Consider the following 21,453-nt stretch of genomic DNA (forward strand, 5'->3'; position numbering starts at 1 on the left):
AGGTGTCGCATGTCTTCACAAAGTGGTCTGCGTCCCGAAAACACCCTGGCCAATAGTACTCTTGCAAGAGACGGTCCTTAGTTTTCTTAACTCCTAGGTGTCCGGACCACGAACCCCCATGCGACAAGCGCAACAGATCCTGACGATAGCACTGAGGCACGATCAGCTGATCGAACTCCACTCCCCTGCGGTCTACATACTTCCGGTACAGGACCCCACCTCTTTCCACAAAGCGAGCATTTTTCTTGGCGATACCTTCCTTGACAATGCAGCGTATGTTTTCTAGGCTGCCATCCTTCTTTTGCTCGGCTATCAAAGCCGATCGGCTGACTTTTAGCAACCTATCAAGTCCGTCTGACGTAGGCGCGATGAGCAAGTCTGCAGATAGCTCTTCTAACTTTCCCGTGTCGGGAATTTCTTCTCCAGTATCTGGTGCCTTTAACGCTACAGGCTCAATTTTATTCAGTTCGGGCGTGCTCTGAATATCAGCTTGCTGCGCCTCTGACCCTTTCTCATCGTTCGACAACGTCGGCCCCGCAACTACCGCCTTTGCAGCGAGCTCCCGAACCTTCGATCTGGTTAAGGCCTGAACGCTAGCCTCACCAAACAAAAGCCCCTTCTCGCGCAGGAGGTGATCGGACCTGTTCGAAAATAGGTACGGGTACTGGGGGGGCAGCATAGATGACACTGCCGCCTCCGTCTCAAGTGCTCCGAAAGGTCCTTCAATAAGCACTTTTGCTACGGGCAGACACACGCTATGAGCTTCCACGGCTTGCTTGATCCATGCGCACTCGCCCGTGAACATATCGGGTTCTACGTAAGAAGGGTGAACTACATCCATCGTAGCTGCGGAATCGCGAAGCACTCGGCACTCCTTCCCGTTCACGAGGAGGTCTCGCATGTAAGGCTCGAGAAGCTTCATGTTCTCGTCAGTGCTGCATAATGACAAAAACACTACTTTTGCTTTTGTTTCCGGACACTGCGCCGAAAAGTGACCCGGCTTCTGGCACGTATAACACACGCGCGCTTGCCTCGTCTCGAACCGCTTTCTGCGTTCGGCTTCGGCTGCCGCCGTCTCCTTACGTTCGGTCGGACTGCTTTCACTCGCATCCGCAGTACGTGTGTCCCCCTTTGCTCTCATGGGCGTGAACTTCGGCCTCTCGAACTTAGAGCCAAATTCACCCTTTTGACCGTCCTTAGCTCCGCGAGCCCGACGCGTCACAAACTCTTCGGCTAGCTCAGCGGCTCTAGCCACCGTACTAACGTCTGGCCTATCCATGACCCAGTACCGCACGTTCTCAGGTAACCGACTATAAAACTGTTCCAGCCCGAAACACTGCAGAACTTTCTCGTGGTCACCAAACGCTTTCTCTTCTTTGAGCCACTCCTGCATGTTTGACATAAGCTTGTAGGCAAACTCTGTATATGACTCACTTTTGCCTTTCTCATTTTCCCGAAACTTCCGACGGAACGCCTCCGCTGACAGCCTGTACTTTTTTAGCAGACTCGATTTCACTTTGTCGAAATCCTCTGCCTCCTCTCTATTCAAGCGAGCGACTACGTCGGCCGCCTCGCCGGGTAACAAAGTGAGCAAGCGCTGTGGCCACGTTTCCCGAGAGAACCCCTGCTTCTCGCACGTTCGCTCAAAGTTAACCAGGAACAAACCAATGTCCTCTCCAAGCTTAAACGGCCGCATCAGGTCAGTCATTTTAAACGATACTCGTTCTCCTGCACCGTGTGCCTGACTTCCATTACGAGCGCGTTCCATCTCCACCTCGAGACGCTTCATTTCCAAAGCGTGTTGACGGTCACGCTCTTCTTTTTCTTTCTCGTTTCGTTCTTTTCGTTCAAGCTCATCTCTCTCTCTCTGTTCTTTACGTTCAAGCTCATCTTTTTGCTCTTTAAGTTCGCGCTCCTGTCTTTTTGCAGTCTCCCTCTCCTCAATGGTCTCAAGGCATTCCGACAGCTCGTCATCCTCAGCTTCTAACTCAAGAATAGCCCTTAGCAGTTCTGGTTTTCTGAGTTTGTCTGAGACATTCAGACCCAACTCTCTTGCAAGCTCCAGCAATTTCGGTTTGCGCAACGACTTCAAATCCATGGCTGCTCTGAATGCTGCTTTCTCTACTGCCTACTATTGTCTTGCCGCAACTAACCCGGCAGCAACGACAACCACAATTACCAGCTCTGTTTCTGACACTAACAAAAGCCTGGCAAAACGCAGAAGAAGAAAGTCCCGCACTCACCAAACCTCGCAGCCAAGATTTCAGCGCAGTCGTTCCGCTGCAGGCAACCAGTCATCACACAGGGCTCGTTGCACTGCTCCCGGATGGTCGTTGTGCTGCTCAGCATACAGTCAACCGCATTTCTTCGCTGCTGGCCTCCGTTGTCGCGATCTCACCGCTGGCAACCAGATGTTTGATCCGCACCGATGGCACCGGCTGTTGGAATCTCAGCGCGGCCACCAGCTGTTGGAACCTCAGTGCTGACGCCCGTTATTGCAACTGGGTCGCAAGCCCCAAGGGTAGCGTTGGCCTGGCGGCCTGGGGCACACTGGAAGCATCCGAAGGTCCCAGCAAAGCATGAGGCGACTGCTAACAGAACAACTTGTTTATTCTAGCATCGCAAAGAGCGGGCGGTCAGGTCGACCGAAGTAGAGAGACGGGAGAGTACGTTACTCAACAGCAGAAATCGGAGCCTCTCTCCTGGCGTCCGGGGGCAGCTGCTCTTATACTCTCGGAGTTGAGGGCAAGAGGGAAGGTCACGGGACTACACCACGTGACAGCGGCGACAGACGGACTGAGAGACACGTTGGAACAAGGAGGTGACGCATCAGACGGGCCGGCGCCGGTCAGACCTCCTCGCTTCACACTGGGGGAGCTCCTCTCCCCGGCTGCCGCGCTTTGACAAGCGTGGCCACACACACACACACGCACACACAAAGACACGTGGCACTGAACATGCCGGGACGCGCTCGGCGGGGATGCGTCGCGGCCGCTCCGAACGGGCCAAAATGTCCGCCGCTTTGAACGAAGCCCCGGCGTCCGTTGAATCCGCGCCGGCTACAGCGCGCGTCATAGGCGAAACGTAACAACGTTCTTGATTGGAATGGCTGATAGCGCCAACTGCAGTGCCTGCGGTGTCGAGGAAACTATAGAACATCTACTGTGCTACTGCCATCTTTTGAAAACGAAAGTCATGACCTCTGCACAGCTCTCAATCAGCTAGATAGAACACCGTTCACCTTGAACAAGATCTTGGGACCATGACCTCGCATATCGCAGCTACAAAAGGCCACAAAAGCTCTGCTGCGATATTTGAAAGCTACTGGATTTAGTCAGCGTCTGTTATCCGGGCTGAGTGACCGAACGATATCCCCAGTAGACTTTCTCTTCTTCTTTTAATCTTTCCGTCCCCTTAATTTTCCCCAGTGTAGGGTAGCCAACCGGGCTCAGTCCTGGTTAACCTCCCTACTTTTCCTTTATAATTTGCTCTCTCTCTCTCTCTCTGTTTGTTACAGGCGCCATGCGGTCGCTTGCTGTCTACTTAGCGAGGAGTGTGCCGGGGGAAATGGGCCCTTCCCAATTTACACTGTTTGGTGATCTCGTTAAAGCTGGTCATCCGGTCTCGCTCCGTTCCCAGTATTGGCATGTCACCTGCTCTACCCTTCACTTCTCGAGCCAGGTTGTGAGCTATTTCGTTCCCGGGAAGGGAGGAGTGTGCGGGTGCCCATATAATGTGAACGTCTCGATCACCACGAAAGTTGATTAAAATCCTCAGCGCTTCCTGCGAGATTCTTCCTTTGGCATAGTTCTTGACGGCGGTCTTGGAGTCGCTGACTACGATGTTATCCTCTCTGGAGGCTATTTCCAGTGCTAAGGCAGCCTCCTCCTCCACCTTTCCTATTTTTACAGTGCCACTGATTCTGGAGTCACCCTCTAGACTCGTAGCAACTATCGACATAATCAGTCTATTTGCGTACTCCGCCGCGTCCACGTAGACCATGTCCCTGGCACTACGGAATATTTTGTGGAGAGCTCTCGCTCTTGCGATTCTTCTATCCTGGTGAAACACAGGGTGCATGTTTCTGGGGATCGAGGGTGTTGAGAGATGTTCCCTTATTTACCTTGGCATGTCCCTCCGCAGTCCGTGCTGTGCTTCGAAGGTTATTCCGATGTCGTCTAAAATGTGTCTCCCCGTCAAACTCAGTGCGAGTCTTTCATACTGCGCCACCCTCTGGGCCTCCATAAGTTCGTCTAGTGTGTTGTGTACGCCGAGCGGCAGGGACTTCTCGTTTGACGTATTTGCCAGTAGTCCCAAGGCTTGCTTACACTCCCTTCCAATAATGCATTCTATCTTGACTTTCTCCGCAGCGTAGAGCTTGAGGTAAGGGACTACACATACGATACGACTGATTGCGAATGTTTCTATTAATCGGATAAGATTGTTCTAACCGCCACCCAGAGGGTGGCAGTTGGAAGCGATGGGCATGTGGAAGAGATCCTCCAAACAGCAGTAAACACGGTCGAAGACTACATCAGAGACAAGGGATTGAGTTGTTGCTCGCAAAAATCAGAAGTTCTGCTCTATAGACACACAAGCAGGGGTCAGAAAAGCATAAAGAAAAGGCCGGGCATTGTAGTCACGGTAGAGGGCACCAGGATACCGATAGTCGAGAGCCTGAGAATACTGGGACTCCGCATATCCGAAAACGGCCATATGGAGTAACCGTTAGACTACTGGACAATAGTGTTCAACAAACAATCAGACTAACAAAGCGGATATCCCACAGGAACTATGACATGAAAGAGCACAATCTCATACGTACCTTGATCTTAAATTTATACCGCTTGCCCGAAACCGCAGTCGTGTCCATAATAGTAGCGTTTCCTTGCCCTGCCACGTCATCTTTTCCCAATCTCCCGAACGAGTTTCTCGTGTCGCTTTCACTCCCTGCCGAGTTCCTGACGTGTACGCACACGATCGCTCTCCCGCATATGCCAAAAGTGCGCACCTATGGGCCAAATTAGCATCCTGTTTATGAACGTCTTCGTCCGCCCTTAGTGCCCCCAAATTACGCCGCAGCACTAACGTTCTCAAAAATGTTACGCCGCAGGCCCGATGCGAACATTCTTGTTTAGTGTCATTAAAGGAGGAACAATAATTGTAGTCCTTCTGCCGCGCTGCACGCTTTCCGAATGACTGAACCTTGGCTCCCCCCGTTTCGCTTCGTTTTCGGCCCACTCTGCCCAGCCTGCCGGACGACTTCTCGGGAACTGAGGGCAGTGCGCGGAGAGGGCGGCGGGGGACCCTCGGCTCAACGCGATGGCGTTTACCTGGAAACGGTCTCCTTTCGCGCGCTCGCACCGGTTTTCGAATCCGTTTACCGAAGCTCTGCCCTTTTGTTCATCGCACTCGCATCGCATAGCGCAATCGACCCCAGCGCTTTGTTTTCGTCTATCCGCTTCGCTTTCCCATTTCGGCTTCACACGCGGGCACTGTGCGCGAGCGTATAATTGCTGCCGTCCACTTGAACCCGCTTGACCTCTCTTTAAGAGACCTACAGGGGAGTGGTATTTCCGGAGACTTCTTTTTTACTACCCTGCCTGCCCCCTTTTATCTCCCACTGTCCATCTTGCTTTTCTCTTAAACAGTCCGACGCCTCGCAGTTGTTGCGCGCTTCTCCCTCCGAGCAACTTCTGAGAAGTTCGAGCCAATTAAGCGTTTCTCTCCCCGACAGCGTGACCTCGGCGATCCGGACTGTGATTCTCGTGTGCCTCGCGCGAGAGCTCCGGCAATGCTATTCAACGGCAGCGCCAGGTGCGAGATCTGTCGGACCATTCGCGTGGATCTCATCAATCTCTCGGGTTCGTCGTGCAACCTTCCGGCGGGGTCATTCGAGCGTCCTGCGCGTGACTCCCGTCGCACGTCCTCGGCAGTCGCAGGTTTCAATGCTCGGCTCGGCGTCGTTTTCCCCGTGGCCGCGCTTCGCACAAACGCTTTCTCCGAGACGGTAGTTTCGCCGATTGGCCGAAATTAAAAGGCCTTTTCGTACTGTGTCATTAGCGCAGCCTGCTGTGTTTCGCTTCCTTTTCGGGAACCAACAGTCGGCCGTGGTCATTCGTCCTTAGGTCGTCTGCTACGGTTTTCTAGAAATTCCTGCCTTCCTCGAAAATTGGCTGCTTGCTGCCCCGCTTGTTCGGCTTCCGTCTGCGCTCGTGCGTTCGAGGCGTCTGCTATCGTACTTCGATGTGCACGACCAGGATTTGCGCGCCTGTCTGGCGGCGTTTTATGGAGACACATCGGTGGCGAGTGTGCACGTGTTCGCCTGCAGCGCGTGGTGTCCGCGGGACGACCGTGTCTTGCCGCTAATGGACGTGGTCGAGAAAGGAGGCCGGGTCGCCGGCGGGAACGGTTAGGTCGGGGGCGAAGGTCAATCGCATTCCATTTGACCCCCGCGCACGCCTTGGCTGATGCACGCGTACTACCCGTGAGGCGGCCACTTTTTGACGCTCGTGGAAAAAAACAAAACAAATAAAATGCGCCTATAAACAAATAAAATGCGCCTCGAACCCTTCACGGGCACCTTTACGGCGCAATGTCTAATGGACTGCGCCGCTGCAGGCACCCGCGTGTGAGCAGTTTATGGTGTATTTGGCGTGCCGAGTAGAATCAGCTTGCTCGCGATATTTGTTCTGTGCATGTTTAATATACCTTAGTCACATTCATCTTTCCTTCTTTCTTTCTTTCTTTCTTTCTTTCTTTCTTTCTTTCTTTCTTTCTTTCTTTCTTTCTTTCTTTCTTTCTTTCTTTCTTTCTTTCCTTCCTTCCTTCCTTCCTTCCTTCCTTCCTTCCTTCCTTCCTTCCTTCCTTCCTTCCTTCCTTCCTTCCTTCCTTCCTTCCTTCCTTTCTTTCTTTCTTTCTTTCTTTCTTTCTTTCTTTCTTTCTTTCTTTCTTTCTTTCTTTCTTTCTTTCTTTCTTTCTTTCTTTCTTTCTTTCTTCAGTGTTCAGTGCTGCGGAGTCGCCTCTCAGGTCGCAGCAAAAAAGGAACATCCGAGCCGTAAGCAGGACGTAGAGTTGGATTTCCATAATCACTTGAAGCCTCGGCTTCCAACCCTGTCCGTTCACTCAAGCTGTACAGTGTGTTCAGCTTGCATTGGCATGTGTTGGATATATCTTGCGAGGCCTATTTTCTAGGCGAACATCAACAGTTGCTTTATTGGATGTATTGACATTTCCCTGCGAACGGGTCCACAACTATATCTGTCGCCGTGTGCGTGGTCTTTCTGAGTTAATATCCTCGCTCTGACTGCGCTCCTTAGTATTTCCCAGCACTTGGTGCTTAAAATGTGTCTCCGCTGTGCCGTTCGACCCGTCTACTTCGGGATTCCGAAAATAATTTACGTTTCTTAGCCAGAAATGAGCAACCGATCACGTGGTGCTAGAAAAGTGGGTGTGACCAAGGAACCCGTACGGGCGCCGAAATGTGTGTTTTTAACCTCGACTTCGTCGGTGACCGCAACTTTTTCACCGTCAAAAGCGGTGCAGGTTTGTTCAGTACATTTCCAAGTGCCCACATTTCTCAAGTGTTTCGGGGCAGGTCCCTGACATGAATTTTCATTTCGCTTACAGCAGATAATGCTGACCGCGCCGTACTATACTCGGTTGCATATCTTCCGTACTTTTTGTCCATAAATAATAATCGCTCGACGGAAAACCGTTGCGGATATTAGCCGTGAGCCCAACGACGGGATTCCACTCCCACACTTCATAATAGCATGTAGTCACAGTGCCGCATGGAGCCTGGAAGACGGAGACGCGAATGAAGGCTTAGAGCGAGGGTCTCAGTCCGGCGCGCTGCTGTCCACGCCTTGAATTTGCGACAACGGGACGCGTCTTGTCGGCACTTTGTGCTCAGTAAAACTCATTTTGTCAAAACGTTCGAGCCTGCGCCGTGCCTTCCGGGCAGGAAGAACACACGGGCGCGAAAGCGCCAGAGCGTGGACAGTTTATTGGTGGGCGGTTGTGGGGGCGGAGCAATTGCCGCCCTCGATCGTCAGTCTGAACAGGCGTGCTGCTGCAACCGTTGCCGCTGTACAAAGAGACCTGCTGTGGCCACGACGCGCGTCAGGCAAAGGCGACTACCGTTTTTTTTTTTGCTTGTCTTTTTTTTCTTTCTTTTGTTCCACATTGTGACGGGTTGCACAGGCGTTCTCGCGTTTTCTTTCTTCTCTTTTTTTTTCGCCAAAGATTTTCTCACACAAACTCCCGCTGCTCGGAAACGGGCTCGCCTGTTCTATATTATACTGGAATGAGTTTGCTGTACTTGTGGATCAATCCTGATAGCAGACAGGAGGCGGCTGATAGCAAGTCAGTAACAGGATATTTGACTCAGCCTTTTAGTACTAAACTGCTTCCGTCGTGAATGAAGTTCTTCCATTGTATTTTCTTTTTACGTAGTTGGAAAAAAAATCGTCATGTACGCGAAGGAAACCCGTACGAGATTTCCTTTTTGCAATCAATTGCAGTAATAATTTTGGGAGCCAAAAGGTGGCTAGTAACATTACGTAAGTGAATAAATAAGCGAACAAATAGCGCAGCTGATGAATGCCCCATTGTTTTCCGCCGTTGACGCGGTCGCTCGAAGGCGCTCGAGACGACGCGCGCAGCGATGCCCTCTGTGCGTCGGGGCGAACGTCGCCCTTTCTGCGAGCAGCTCACTCACCGTGACGTCATTTCTGTCTTCTGTGACGCTCGCCGCTGCCAGCAGCGGAAATGAGTGCGGCTGATTTGTGAAGAAAAATCGCTTTTGCCCGCTCTCGAGGATGCGGTGCCGCCGCCCATCCTCTTTTCGCGGTCTCCGCGCCAGTAAGCGGGGAACCATCCCCTGCTGTTTCACGTCTTGGCTGGGCAGATTTCCGCGAACTGGGCAACAACCGCGTTTGCCGTATTTGCGCGTTCGTAACGGGGTCGATCGAGGCTATTCGGAAGCGACGTGGAGCGCAGGCTGATGCCACGCAGCGCTGCCCAGCCGCGGGCGCCTCTGGTGTCGCTTCGTTCAGCTCGTTCGCACGTAGCGCGTGCTCTCGTTGCCAGCGAGCTGCGACGGGCTCAGCCAGCGCCTCCTAGATAGTACAGCCACTCTGCCTTACGACACCGTGCTTGCAGGACGGAAATTTCCATTGCCGAGCCTGGCGTGACGAAAGCGGTGTCGTCAAAATCACCGCGGCATTCTCGGCAGCGTCCGATTCTATTTCAGTCGGGCAACGTAGCATGACTTCACGGATCCAAGCGCACCGGCCTTGCGCTATCTATAGGAGGCGTTGGCTGACCGTACGTCACCACCGACCCTTCACCATTCTCACGCGCCTGTCACGCCGTCTTCATTGCCACCGCTTTTTGATTCGCTTCCCTCAAGCGTCCACTGCGCGCATGTGCCCGTGTTGCGTTCAAATAAGAATTTTGTACGTATCGCAGTCTTCAGCACAGCGCGAAGCTCTTCTTAACAAGTTTTACCGATTGGGAAAGCGCATTATAGCCGCTCGAATGCAGCATCCGTGCTCTATGCGAGCTCTTGGAGAGGAGCAAATGGTGCACGGCTGGCAGATAAACTGCCGCTTCAACCACAACGAAAGCGGCCCAGTGTGGCTATACAGCAGAAGAGGAATCACACTGGACGGCAACTGTCGCGGCAGCCTCCCACAGTGCGAGGAGTCGGTCCTTCCTGGGAATACGCGATCATTTGTACCCCGCCTACTCGCTTTCTCGGTATTCCCGCATTTCATGGAGGGCTCGGTAAACGAAACGCTTTGCCGTACGGATACGTAATAACAGGCTCATTGCGGTATTTGCTGAGCTGATTGGGGGGTCATCAATGTTCGTCGTTTCCCCTGCTGTCCGCTATCTAGAGATAGATCAAGTTTACTGCACAAACTGCTCGCTGTCCGAGCCGTTGTCGCTTCGGGCTTTCGGGTGGAGATCTGACTGTGCTGCACGAGGAGTCTCGGAGCATGGGAAGGAAGGGCTGGAGGAGTGCAGCTCACTCACCAGTGGAACAGAATTGACAAAGGAAGGGGCCTGAGTGGATGCACGTAAGCGAGGTTACCTATGCCGCTGTTGCCTTCGTGGCGCGCTGTAGTGTTGTTTTACTTTCGGAGATGTTCATCGCGGATGGATATGACAGATTCGCGGTAGCACCATTGCGCTGCGGAAAGGGTGTTATTATTAACGCGATAGCGTTAAGGAGCTCGTGTCGCAGAAAAGCCGGTGTCGTCGGCGTCGGTGTCGGCGTCGGCGTTTGCGGCGTTGACCGTGAGCGATAAATCACGGCAGGCGCTTCATAAATAAAAAGCAACTTCCAAGATTGGCCCGGTGGGAATCGAACCAGGGTCTCCGGAGTGTGAGACGGAGACGCTACCACTCAGCCACGAGTTCGATGCTTCCAAGCGGTGCAAACGCGCCTCTAGTGAATGCGGTGTTGCCTTCGAAACGAGCCGTGGAAAGTTATACTGCGGTGTATATCGGTAATTATGAACATGTAACGTACAGAAGTCACAATTACACGAGTTGCGAAGTGCGTTTCCGCTGCATTTCTTCTGCGCTTTCCGCACACGCAGAGCCATCTTGCGGCAAACACATAAGAACCCCTCCTCTCAATGTACGGCGCTGCCCCGACAGGAGGCGCGCCGCGCGCGCATTGGGACCGCTGCCAGGCGCGTCGCGGGACTCCCTCTCCCCTGACGACGCTTCGCCGTGCTCCCGGTCCTTTCTTTAGATTACTATCTATCTCTCTGCCCGTGCCGATCGCGACGTTTGGCTGGCGTAGATCGTTTCCCCTCCGAGACACCGATTTCTTTGGTTCGTTCCGTTCGCTCAGGCGCACGTTTCGTTGCCGCGCCGAACGCTGCGGTGCTCGACGCTCACCGCGTGATAGGTGGGCGCTAAGTCCGATGCGGGGCGCATCGTAAGTGATCGCTGTGCCGTAGCGCATTGTCTTATACCCCTTGGCGGGTCGACGGGAACGCTGTCGCGTCCCACTCTTGAAGGCGAAGCTTAAGCGTCCTCCAATTTTTTTTTATTTCTTTAACGGTTGCATGACTGCGTTGTCTTCATCAGATTTACGCTACTCTGCTGCTGGCAGGGCACTATACACTTCGCAATGGCATTGGAGTCCTCTTTATGCGAAGCACGGCGGAGAAGGCAAATCTTCAGTCAAGGGTAGTAAGTCGGCGTAAGTTAACTAACCAGGCCATTAATGTGCCGCGTGTCTCACCGTCTCGCTTCAGCTCGTGGGAGGGAGCGCGTCGTTGTAGCAAGCAGCAAACGGCGTCGTGGAGAGTGACGCAGTGCACGTGAGCGTGGAAACTCGCCGCCCTCGAAACGAATGCCGCCATGAATCTAAGCTGAAACTCGCGCCTTTGCAACTGGCGGCGGGGCGAAGGGCCGCTCTCTAGTGTAAGCCATTCATCGCCTGCAAATGACAGCGAGCGCGGCGACCGAATTCTTCCGAGACGGCCGCGGCAAATGTTTCGTTTGTTTTTGTCGCGCCTACTTTCGCTGCTCTTTCTCTCTTCGGCTCGCGCGAGCCGTGCCTGTGGGCTGCCCGCTTTCCGAAGGCTTTGTGCGGATTCACCTCACGCAGGCATAATTTACTGCTGGCCTCCTTGACGCCTCCCGGGCCGACCGGTTACGGCGCCCATTGTCCGGACGCCGTGCTTCTCGCCCCGGGTGCTGAAAGTTTCACCGCTCTTTCGCCGGTCGTCGGGAAGCTTTCCTTCCCTGCCTTTTTCTCTTCGTTAGTGCGTGTGCGCCGCCGCCTCGCCACTCGGCCATAAATTGTGTACGCTGTGGGGACATTCGAGTGGCAAGCGGCTACGGCCGGCGCTGCGAGAAAATAAATAAGTTGCAGTGATAATACGTAACGAGGGAAAGGAGAGGAGAACGCGAGACGAGAAGTCAACCATGAATTACTTGGAGGCGTCCTGTCTGTGCCGAAGAGTGTGCACAGCAACGTGGAAGACAGTCCGCTGAAAGGAACCGTACAAGGGCCGTGTCTGTGCGCAGCCATTTCCACCAAGACGGGTGAGACACACCATCACAACAAGCCGCCGTCTCTGTTGCCTGAGTTTTGTGCCTTTCGGTTGAAGTATACGCCTGCGCTGTTGCTAAAACTCGTGGAATTTCTTTTCGAAATTACTAGATTTAACTACGGCATTGCGGTCGCGTAGCCGCTATGCGAACGGCGGGTAGTACGCAGACTTCGCCAATCTTCGTGCTTGTGGCTTCAGGCGCTGTTGTAAGATAACACGTATTGCGTCGCAGCTTTCTAAATTTTTGAGCAATCATGTTTGTTACCAAGCACGCCCAGAGACGAAGCTGAGGACAGTGCCGAAGATGACGACGTTCGCTGATGTCGGGCGCACTGTCTTGTATGCCAGTGAATGTGTTGTATATACCCTGTAGATATATCTCCATTGTAAATGCATCATAACAATAGGTTTATGGGAATATGCATAATCATTGCGAATTGTTGCTTTTATAACGCAATATTTTGTTGAGAATGATCAACTTGCGAAGTAAACTTGCAGCCGTCAGTAGGCACTAAGTTCAGGCGAACCCATGTAATAACCGTCATTAGCCAGGGTGCTGGAATACTGCCAGACGCTCTCTATCTGCAAATCTTATTGTCACTCTTATTGTCAAAGAAATTCTGGTCATCCGGCAAAAAGAAAAAAAGACACAGAAAGAAAACGTGAAAGACGGATGGCGAAGGCGTCCTGAAGTAGCAACACAAGCTCGGCGTGACGTCATATATTTCTACTTCTTCCACTTCGTACAAAATACAATACTGGCATTCGTTACGCCACGCCCGACAATGTTGAAATTCGTGGCGTTACAATGCCGTATCCATGGTAAAGTTCCTGTGCGAAATTAAAAGCAAAGAAAAAAAATAAAAATGAGGAGGGGGAGGAAAGGGGCGGGGGGCAGAAGTAGCTGGGCTTTCGTTTCGTCTAGCAATAATCCGTCTTACTTTCCCCATCGTAAGCAGACTACTCGCACAATGACGAACACATATACAGGATCGAGACTGAACAGGCGAAGCGCTCACTACGAATTTCAAGAAGCATGGAGGAAGAAAATGGAAAGTAAGCTCTTTGTGGATAGTTCTTGCGCTTCAGCTGCTTAGTCTCGCACACCACCGTGGTCTCGATTGTGCGACTGGTTTCCTTACGCTAGCGCAATAAGGTGTAGCTTCATCAACTAGGAAAATCTCAAGTATTGCAGCAATATTCGACCGTTTGCCTGCTAGCGAGTCAGCGCAGACTCTCGAAGCAATCCTATAGGTACGGCGACGCGGCCGCGCTCGGTCCAGCCAGGCGCCGCTTGGCGCGGGCAGCGCGGGTTCGGCTCCGCGGAAGGTCGCCGGGATGCGGTGCCGCGCACGCCATTTCTCACAGCCCGCACGCCGCTGTGCTGCGTGCAGGCCGACTCGTGTGTAGCGCGAATTCATTACGCGTCGACCTTGCGGCGGGCGCTGTGCGCGCGCGTATCCTCTCCTCGGGATTCTTTTTGGCGTCGTTGTCTTGGGTGCATCCTGCGCAGAATCAGCGATCCTCGGTCCGCTCGCCCGAGCGAGAAAGACGCCCTCGTGCGAATCGTTCATCCGGGCATTCGGTGGGCGTTTGCATTTGCAGTAATGGGCCCGCGATGAACAGGTCTGCCTTTTCTTTTCTCTCTCTCTCTCTCTCTTCCTTTTTCTTCCTTTCAGCGAGAACGCAGTTGTACAACCATCATAAAGCGGCCAACTGCGAAAAGAAAATGTTTCAGCCTATTATCGGGCTCCTTGACTTTATTCTATCGTTTCTTCGTGATATTGCTTGTGGTGCGAGAAAAAAAGAAAAACACGAACCTGGGAAACACACTTTACGAGTGCGCGCTGTTTTTGTAGCACGTACTTCACAGCCAAGCGTTATGTAGCCAGACCTGCGGATACAAAACGAATGTCTGCTGAGGGTAACGTGCAATGCTGCGCGAAGTCAGCGTTTTAAGCGCTATCGAATTCCGCAAAATTGATCACCCATAGCCGCGCGAACATGCAATAATCTCTCCGCGCAACAGTGCGCGTATCTTGAAAATTCGCGCTGTTTTTCAGGCGTCTCTTAGCCATTGTGTGCGAGGTACCGTCTTCCTTTGTTTCGGACGCTTTTCATCAGCGACGATCGATGCCTTTCGATTCGACGGCGTGGATGTGTCTGCGAGTTCCATGGCGGGTTTATCCGGCCGCCATCACTCGCTGCGGTTTGCCTATTTCCGCATGTGTAGTTAGCGAGATTATGTATTGATCGCTTGGTTAAAAACCAGAAAGCTAAGTAATAAAACGGTGAGCATGGTACTTAGGTTTGCTAGTCGACCTGTATAAATAAGCGTTACCGGTTTATGGTTACTCCAACCTCTCGACTATATAGGATAGCTGTAGGATGTTTCGACATGAATCGCTATCTCGCATCGCCCGTTTCATGCCGTATTCGGGATACAGCAGTGAGATTTTTTTTCTCTTAAATGTCATTCGCACTCAGATGTCGTAGATTTTCTCGTGTGCATTCCTACATTGCGAAACGGTCATTTTTAAGCAGCACTTCTTGATCTATACAGCGCGTATGACCATATGCTATTGATGTGTGTCGTTGTTCGCCTCTCAGTATACGGCTGATTTCTACGAGCGTCAGCTGGTGCAAAAATGTTCCGTTTGAAAAATATTGTCTCTAGTTTTCTGCGGCCATTTCTGCGCTTCTATATGCGATGTCGTTTTCCATATAGGGATCCGCCTGTGTTTTAATTGGTGGCCATATTCGAGGAAATTTACGGCGCAAGCGAGACGAGGATGTAGAACGTGGTACGCGCCTCGCCGTATGTATGCTTTGTGAGGCTCGCCTATAGTGTGCGCCGAAAACTTCCTTGCAAGTGCGGTCCATTCCCAGTGTGCGTTCACTATCTTGTGTGATCACTCGCATTCTGACTCGCTCACTGACGCTATAGCGGCTCGATTCGCCCTCGCACCAAGCAGTTAACACGCGTTCCCGCTTGCCTTCTCACTGAGCGTTCACTCACCGGTGCCTGGGGACACATACACCCCATGGCCATGGCGTTGTCGTATGATATTGAGAACTGTGAGCACGCGGTGCGATGCTTATTACGAAAGGAAACAAGTTAAAGACCTTGTTTATATATGTGCAAAGAAAAAAAAGAGAGAGACTTAGGCGAGAGCTTCACTGCGCTGCACCCGCGCTGCAGAAGCACTGTACCGCTTTTCGACCGCAGATTTGCGAAGGCACGCCACGTATAGCTGATACAGCGGTGTGCAGCTTTTTCATTTTTTTTCTCAGCGAAATGCGGCTGCCGCGAATCGGTTTCAGCGCCTTCTTTGGCTCGTGTATTATCTTCGCTTTCCCTCGCCGCCATCAACTGGGGGACAAAGGGTTGTCGAAATTGGAGGATCCTTTCCTTCCCTCAGTGTGCACAAAGCCGCAGCGGCGCGCTCTGGTGGCGCAAGGTGTTCCCTTTTGTGGTGCGCGAACTATGGGTATGGAAGGTGCGCAACAATTGAAACATTAAGCCGTCAGAGACGGAAGGAGGGAACGCACTCACTGAAAGGTGAAAGGAGGAGGGAGCTGCTGCCGAGCTCTCTTGTTGCGACGAGCTGGGAGCGCGCCCATTTTGAGCTTCAAAACTCGTCTGCTCTGAGAGGAGCGAACAGATTGCGATGTCAAGCTGTTGCACTCTCGCGTGAACAGAGCTGTACAAACTCGAGCCGCTGCCGAGGATTAAAAAAAGAAATGTAAACGCTGTAGGGGGAGTAGAGAAACTGCGCAAATCGTGATGAAGGGCTACGCCCGATCTTGCAAGAAAGTGCAACTGCTGGCTCGGCTATTTCTTTGTTTAGTGCGGCTCGCATTGTAGACATTTTCGGGACCCGCTCGAAGAAAGGAAAGTTTTGGCGTTCGTAATTTCCCCTAAGCTCGTCTCTTCAGTCGAGCCTATTATGTGACGTGGTGCGTGTGTGTGTTCTGTTTGAAGCGGACTTGGAATCCGGTGAACCCCCGTGTAAAGGATTAAATTGTCTTTTCCAGCTTCGAGGAAGATATTTTGCGCTTGTTTGTTTCGGCTGCAAGCCTGCGCGGTGAGTGCATGGAACAGTCTAGTAGCGTGGAATATAAAGAAACAGATGTGGAAGAAGCGCTATATAAATTTCAAGCTGCCCCGAATCTCCCATTTCATCCGAGAAGGCGCCTTCCGTGTTCTCGCTGCATTGTTATAGCTTCCAACTTTGAACGCCACAAATTTTCTACCGCCGCGCATGCCTGCATGAGCTGGAGAAATGTATTCCAGGTTTTCAATATTGCCTTCTCGGTGCAAGTGCTTACTGTATATTTGGTGATTTCGGAACCTTCGCAGCCACCGCCCCCTATTTTCCCGTTTCTTCTTCCCACACAGTTGACCTGTAATGTCTAAAATCCAGAGCTGCAGCTGCAATATTTCTTCACTGCGTCCATGCCCGAACGCGAGATCTTTATATTTCGTACCCTACTCTGGTTTGCTCTTCGTATGCGGGATCCCATGTGGAAGTCTCATCTCATTGAACACCGGGGTAGTTATGCTCAACATCATCGTGGCAAGGTTTCGACAGCAGGCGTCATTTGTGCGCCGCTTTGAATTGTGTAGAACACATGACGGGTATAACCATCCTCGAACCGCGCGCTCGGGGATTATTTCCCGAAAGTCGGGATTAGATCCGGAAAGTTGGCGGAAAGTGTATTTCCGGAAGTCGATATCAGGCTCACAAAACTGTACTAGAATTGTTGTCAACCACGTGACTAGGCTCTCGTCTGTAGTGATCGTACTCTGTGTATTACGTCAGGCGTTGTGGTCCTCTTCTTTTTCCGTTTCTTTATTTCCGTCATCTCCCTCCCCTTTCTTCTCCCACTTCCAAGTGGGTAAGTGGAGTATCCCTTAAATTTCAGGAGACAGTTGATAGCCCGCTTCTATTTCTCGCTGTGCGGTGTCTACGTTTGCAAGAACATGATGTCACTGTTGTCATAATTTTATGCATGAATACACTAACCGGGTAAGAACGCGACACGCTTCGGGTTTTTGCGAGGCGTTGACTTATTGCTATATACCCCACGTGGGCGTGGGTGTTCGTTACTAAACAGTTTTGCGCAGTCGCCAGTTTGATTTAACCGAATGCCACTCAGTGAAGCATTTTCTGGCCGCATACGTGATCGGCGAAGTGGCGAACGAAGAGTACGTGAGGCCACTAAAGTTGCTTGCAGGCAACTTGCCTATCAATGCGCCTTTCTGACATTTTTTTCTAACGCACCGTTCGCGGCATCTTTTACGGCGGTGTGGTCGGTCAAACAGCGGATCCTGCGGCCCAGCACTAAACTCCCGCGGAGTTTCCGCGTTTAGAACGGAACTTTGGCCATCAAACTCGAATGACGGAAATTAAAATTCGCGGTGCTGCTGCCCGACAAACTTTTCGGCGTCGAATGCGCGCGTCCTGAGGCGACCCCTGCGATTCGCCGCGTCTGCCTCCGAGAGTTGGCGCACGACCTCCCGAAATCAAGCTTTATTGCGGAGCCGAACGCCGGCTACCGTCGTAATGCGGCGGCGGCCGCGCTACGCCGGCCTTTTTTATCCGTGCCGGAATGGGCCCGTGGCGTGAGCGGGCGACATAACACTCCGTCGCTGGCCGATGTCTCAGTCGACAAAAGCGTGCAGGGCTGCCGACGCCGGCGGGAGCCAATCGGCAGGGCAGTTCGTACGGCTGCTCGCGCCAAGAAGCCGTTGCGCGACTGGTCGAGGTACACGTGTGCCCGCCCACGACGTGTGGGCAACCAGGGCGCCGACTAGTCATCGAACCGGCGGCGTAGGCGGCCGCCCCTGTGGCTTGACGAATGCGGCTTTCCGGGGCTGCTGAGCGCGAGGTAAAGCTTAATTAGTGGTTGCATTCGGATAAAGGCACGCGGAACATGCGTGTTGTAGACGCCAGCTGTCCAGATCTGGAGATGGAGAGCCCTTATCCAGGTCTCAAGGTTAATGTGTTTTGGAGTATTTTACTTTCCTCCAACAAGAAACTTTATTTCCATTTCTACAACCGTACTATAACACTGAATAGCATTTTGGGATTTTAACTTCCATCTACTTTCAGAAGTTTGTGAGGAGACCGCGTACAATAGTTTTAGCCTTATAGTCTGCACAGCATCCTTGTGGCGGCATTTCAGTCGGACAGTGTGTTCTCACGAAGAAGTTAGTGCGCATCAGCGGTTCGTAAAAACAGCTCCGTTCAATTCTTTCACTTCACACGAACCAAATGATTCGTGAATGCGGTCCTTAGTTCTATATGTATGCGATATGTGTTGTGAACTCGGTATCTGGTTCCACCAACGCTGCACGGTTTTAGTGACACGAAGAACAGCGGCCAATTCCGCCATTAGAACCGCGAGAGCAAGGCTCCCGAGACGGGGAGGCTCAAGGCGAGCGAGCTACCCGAACCAACGACGGCATATCCGCGCAAGAACCGCAGGGAGCAGCGCGTCCAAGCGGCCGCCGTGCCCTCATCCTCGGCGCGCTATCTCACTTTGTCCACCGGGTTCGTCTGCTTTCTCCTCCCGCGTTTTCTCTCTCTCTCCTCATTGGTCACCTAGCGTAGACTCTCGAACCCGGTGGCGCCCTCCCCCTGGTCGTATGCTCTCTCCCCGGGATGTCGTCTGCTTTCGTTATGGAGGGGGCCTGCCCGCTCTGTCTGTTTCCTATCTGCGGCGCGGGCAAGGGCGGCGGTGGCTTCGTCTCTTTTGCCTCTGATTGCTTGAAGCCCGCGGGGATTACTACACCCGGCCTACACAGTGCCGTGCAGTGCTGCAAGAGATGTGGTGTGCTGGTGGCCGCCGACGCGCTCAAGAAGAAAATGGCCTACTGCCGAGTTTCCGTAGCGCTTATTTGCACCGCACAATTTGCGACAATTCGAAGGAGGTGTGATGTCCAAAGCACTTACAGTATCGCGGCGCTCCTCTCGAAACGCCTTTTGCTTTTGCCTTTTTCCGCAGCATACGTTGTACGCGGTCGCACATGTGGATACACCGCGGATGAGCGCGGTTCACCTGTATAAGTTCTCGCAACACTGCACGCTTTCTTATAGCAAGAAGGACGGACGTCGTTTCTGCTTTTGCACCGGCACCTCCCTGCTGCCGGCTTCTCCCATGGACCGGCGAGCGCGCGTGTATGTGTGTGTGTTTTGCGATGCGCGCTTGCGTTTGAAGAGGAGGTATTTCGTGCCCGCGGTGCATTCGGTTGGCGAGCAGGAGTGTGTATGTGTGTGGAGGTGAGGGGGGCGAGGGGTAAAAAGAAGTGCTTTCGTGTGTCCGTCCTGACGACTGACCTTCGCAATAAAGCAGTCCTGCCTATTGAGGAACCTGCTGGCAATTTCTGGTTTGGCCCGGGTATGGGGGGAGTCTTCAGTGGGGAAGAAGCCGGTTATGAGAAGGAGAAGCACGCACGATGGCGGTTCTTGACAGCCTGGTGATCTCCCTTGCCGAGGCTGCTACCGTCTTCCCTCTATCGATCGATAGCATCGACCGAATTCATCTTATTCAGTGATGTAGCAGTGAAGAAGCGACGTCGTGTCTTTTTAACTTCCACAGGCATACTGTCTGCCTACATTGGCCGATAAAATGTGTTTATTCCCTTCCATCCACCTTATTACTTGACATGTTTGGCATTGACAAGTCGTTACCATGGTCAGCGGGGGTCGGCATGTCGTGTTTGGCATTTCGGCTGGCTTGACTTATGCTCGCTTTTACCTGAATTTGTCAGCCATTACAAGTCGCAGGGCAAAGACCGTATACGGATTGATGCATGCAAGTGTGTATACTCGCGGACAACTTTGTGTTGCAATGAAGGGAAAGCTAGAGCTAAAACTGGAGTATAGCTCCATTTCGCTGGGCGACACCGCGTGTAACAGGTCCTTCTGAGGAATGCGGCCGTGCATGTAGCGCTAGCGGTGTTCGCGCGCTCCATGCGTTTATTGCGATGCCAATTAGGTGTATTGTGCTGTTCGCGTTCAAGAGCCGACCAGTCACCATCCTCGTAGTCACCAAACACGCCAAGCGACTGCAAATCGGGGCAACCCACTGACTTTCAGTCCCATTATCCGACGAGCCGCCAAGCGCAGTCATGCGCGCCGAAGAGCTTGCAATTAAGACCCTGTCACTCTTTACGTCTGGAAAATACCGTCAGCGTTCAGAGGTGGGCGCAACTGAACAACGTCTGTGCCGGCATTAAAAAACGAATGAAAATCGACTAGTTTATTTCGGCTAGCAATAGGCTCCTCCAAAGGAAAATTCTCGCTGGCGTGTTGTTAATTTTGAAGTGCTCTCTCGTGGATGTGGGTGATCGGTGCTATTTGGCGTCTGCCGTTGAATTGTTCTTGTCAGAACACACGCGTTTTGGGCCAGCGCACTGAGCAGCGCACCTCTCTTTTTCTCGCACAGCCGGAGCCCTCTCGGACCAGGCGGGTCCTGGCAGCATGTCGTTCGAGTCCCCGCGGTTCCCGGAGCCCCCGGACGAAGGCGGAGGCCTGGGCGACTCCGCTACCGACGACGACGAAGACCCTCTAGCCTCGTCCGATTGCGGGGCCGACGTCGGACCCGGTACGTACAGTCCGGGTGAAAAAAAAGAAAGAGAGTAAAAGACGACGTTGAGCGTACTAATAGTGAGAACTGTAGAGTTTAGCCTGTCCGTAAACGTATAGCAATATGCCGGGTTACTGGAACCATACAGCTAATACAACCAACTTGGTAATCGGCAGTCGCAAGGGCGCTGCCATGTCGCTACGCTGTACAGGCGCACAGGCGCAGGCCACGATATGCGATTCAGACGAGACTCGCAATGATCCCGAGCCTCCCTCGGTATGGTGGCACCATCTAGTTCAGGCGCCTTCAAACGCACTCTTTCACGCACCGTCCGTTGTACATCAAAGATTGTGTATATAAAGCCATCGGATCTTTATAGAAATATTCTCGGTATGAACTTTTCTCGTTGTTCATACTTACGAGCTACGTGCAAATGCTTTTTTTTTGTGCATCACATTTAGAAAATTTGCAACATTACAAAACTTGAAGGTAGCAGCGTGGCGGCGCCCATGTGTTTGCCACTTTATTTTTCCCGCGTTTCCTCTAGAGTTGATACTCACCTGTAACTGAAGCCTTGAATGTCCGTAGGAGGATCGTTGGTAGCGACACCTTCTGACACTTTGTCCAACTACAACGCCGTTGAAGTGTTTCTTCTTTTGTGTGTGTGAAGTGTGTGTGCGTGTGTGTGTGTGTGTGTGTGTGTGTGTGTGTGTGTGTGTGTGTGTGTGTGTGTGTGTGTGTGTGTGTGTGTGTGTGTGTGTTACGTGAG

General features: G+C 52.4%; 1 protein-coding gene across 6 annotated transcripts in view; it reads left to right on the forward strand.

Moving 5' to 3' along the window:
- The window catches only part of pxb, a 408,186-nt gene that overhangs the window by 255,647 nt on the left and 131,086 nt on the right, over positions 1–21,453 (forward strand). For all 6 annotated transcript variants that reach the window (XM_065444315.2, XM_065444311.2, XM_065444313.1 and 3 more), the window contains one exon: positions 20,544–20,702. In XM_065444315.2, the coding sequence (XP_065300387.1) occupies positions 20,579–20,702 (124 nt within the window). In that variant the 5' untranslated portion in view covers positions 20,544–20,578. The remainder of the gene's footprint in view (positions 1–20,543; positions 20,703–21,453) is intronic.

The sequence above is a fragment of the Dermacentor albipictus genome, chromosome 10 (genome assembly GCF_038994185.2).
Source record: "Dermacentor albipictus isolate Rhodes 1998 colony chromosome 10, USDA_Dalb.pri_finalv2, whole genome shotgun sequence".
Taxonomy (NCBI): domain Eukaryota; kingdom Metazoa; phylum Arthropoda; class Arachnida; order Ixodida; family Ixodidae; genus Dermacentor; species Dermacentor albipictus.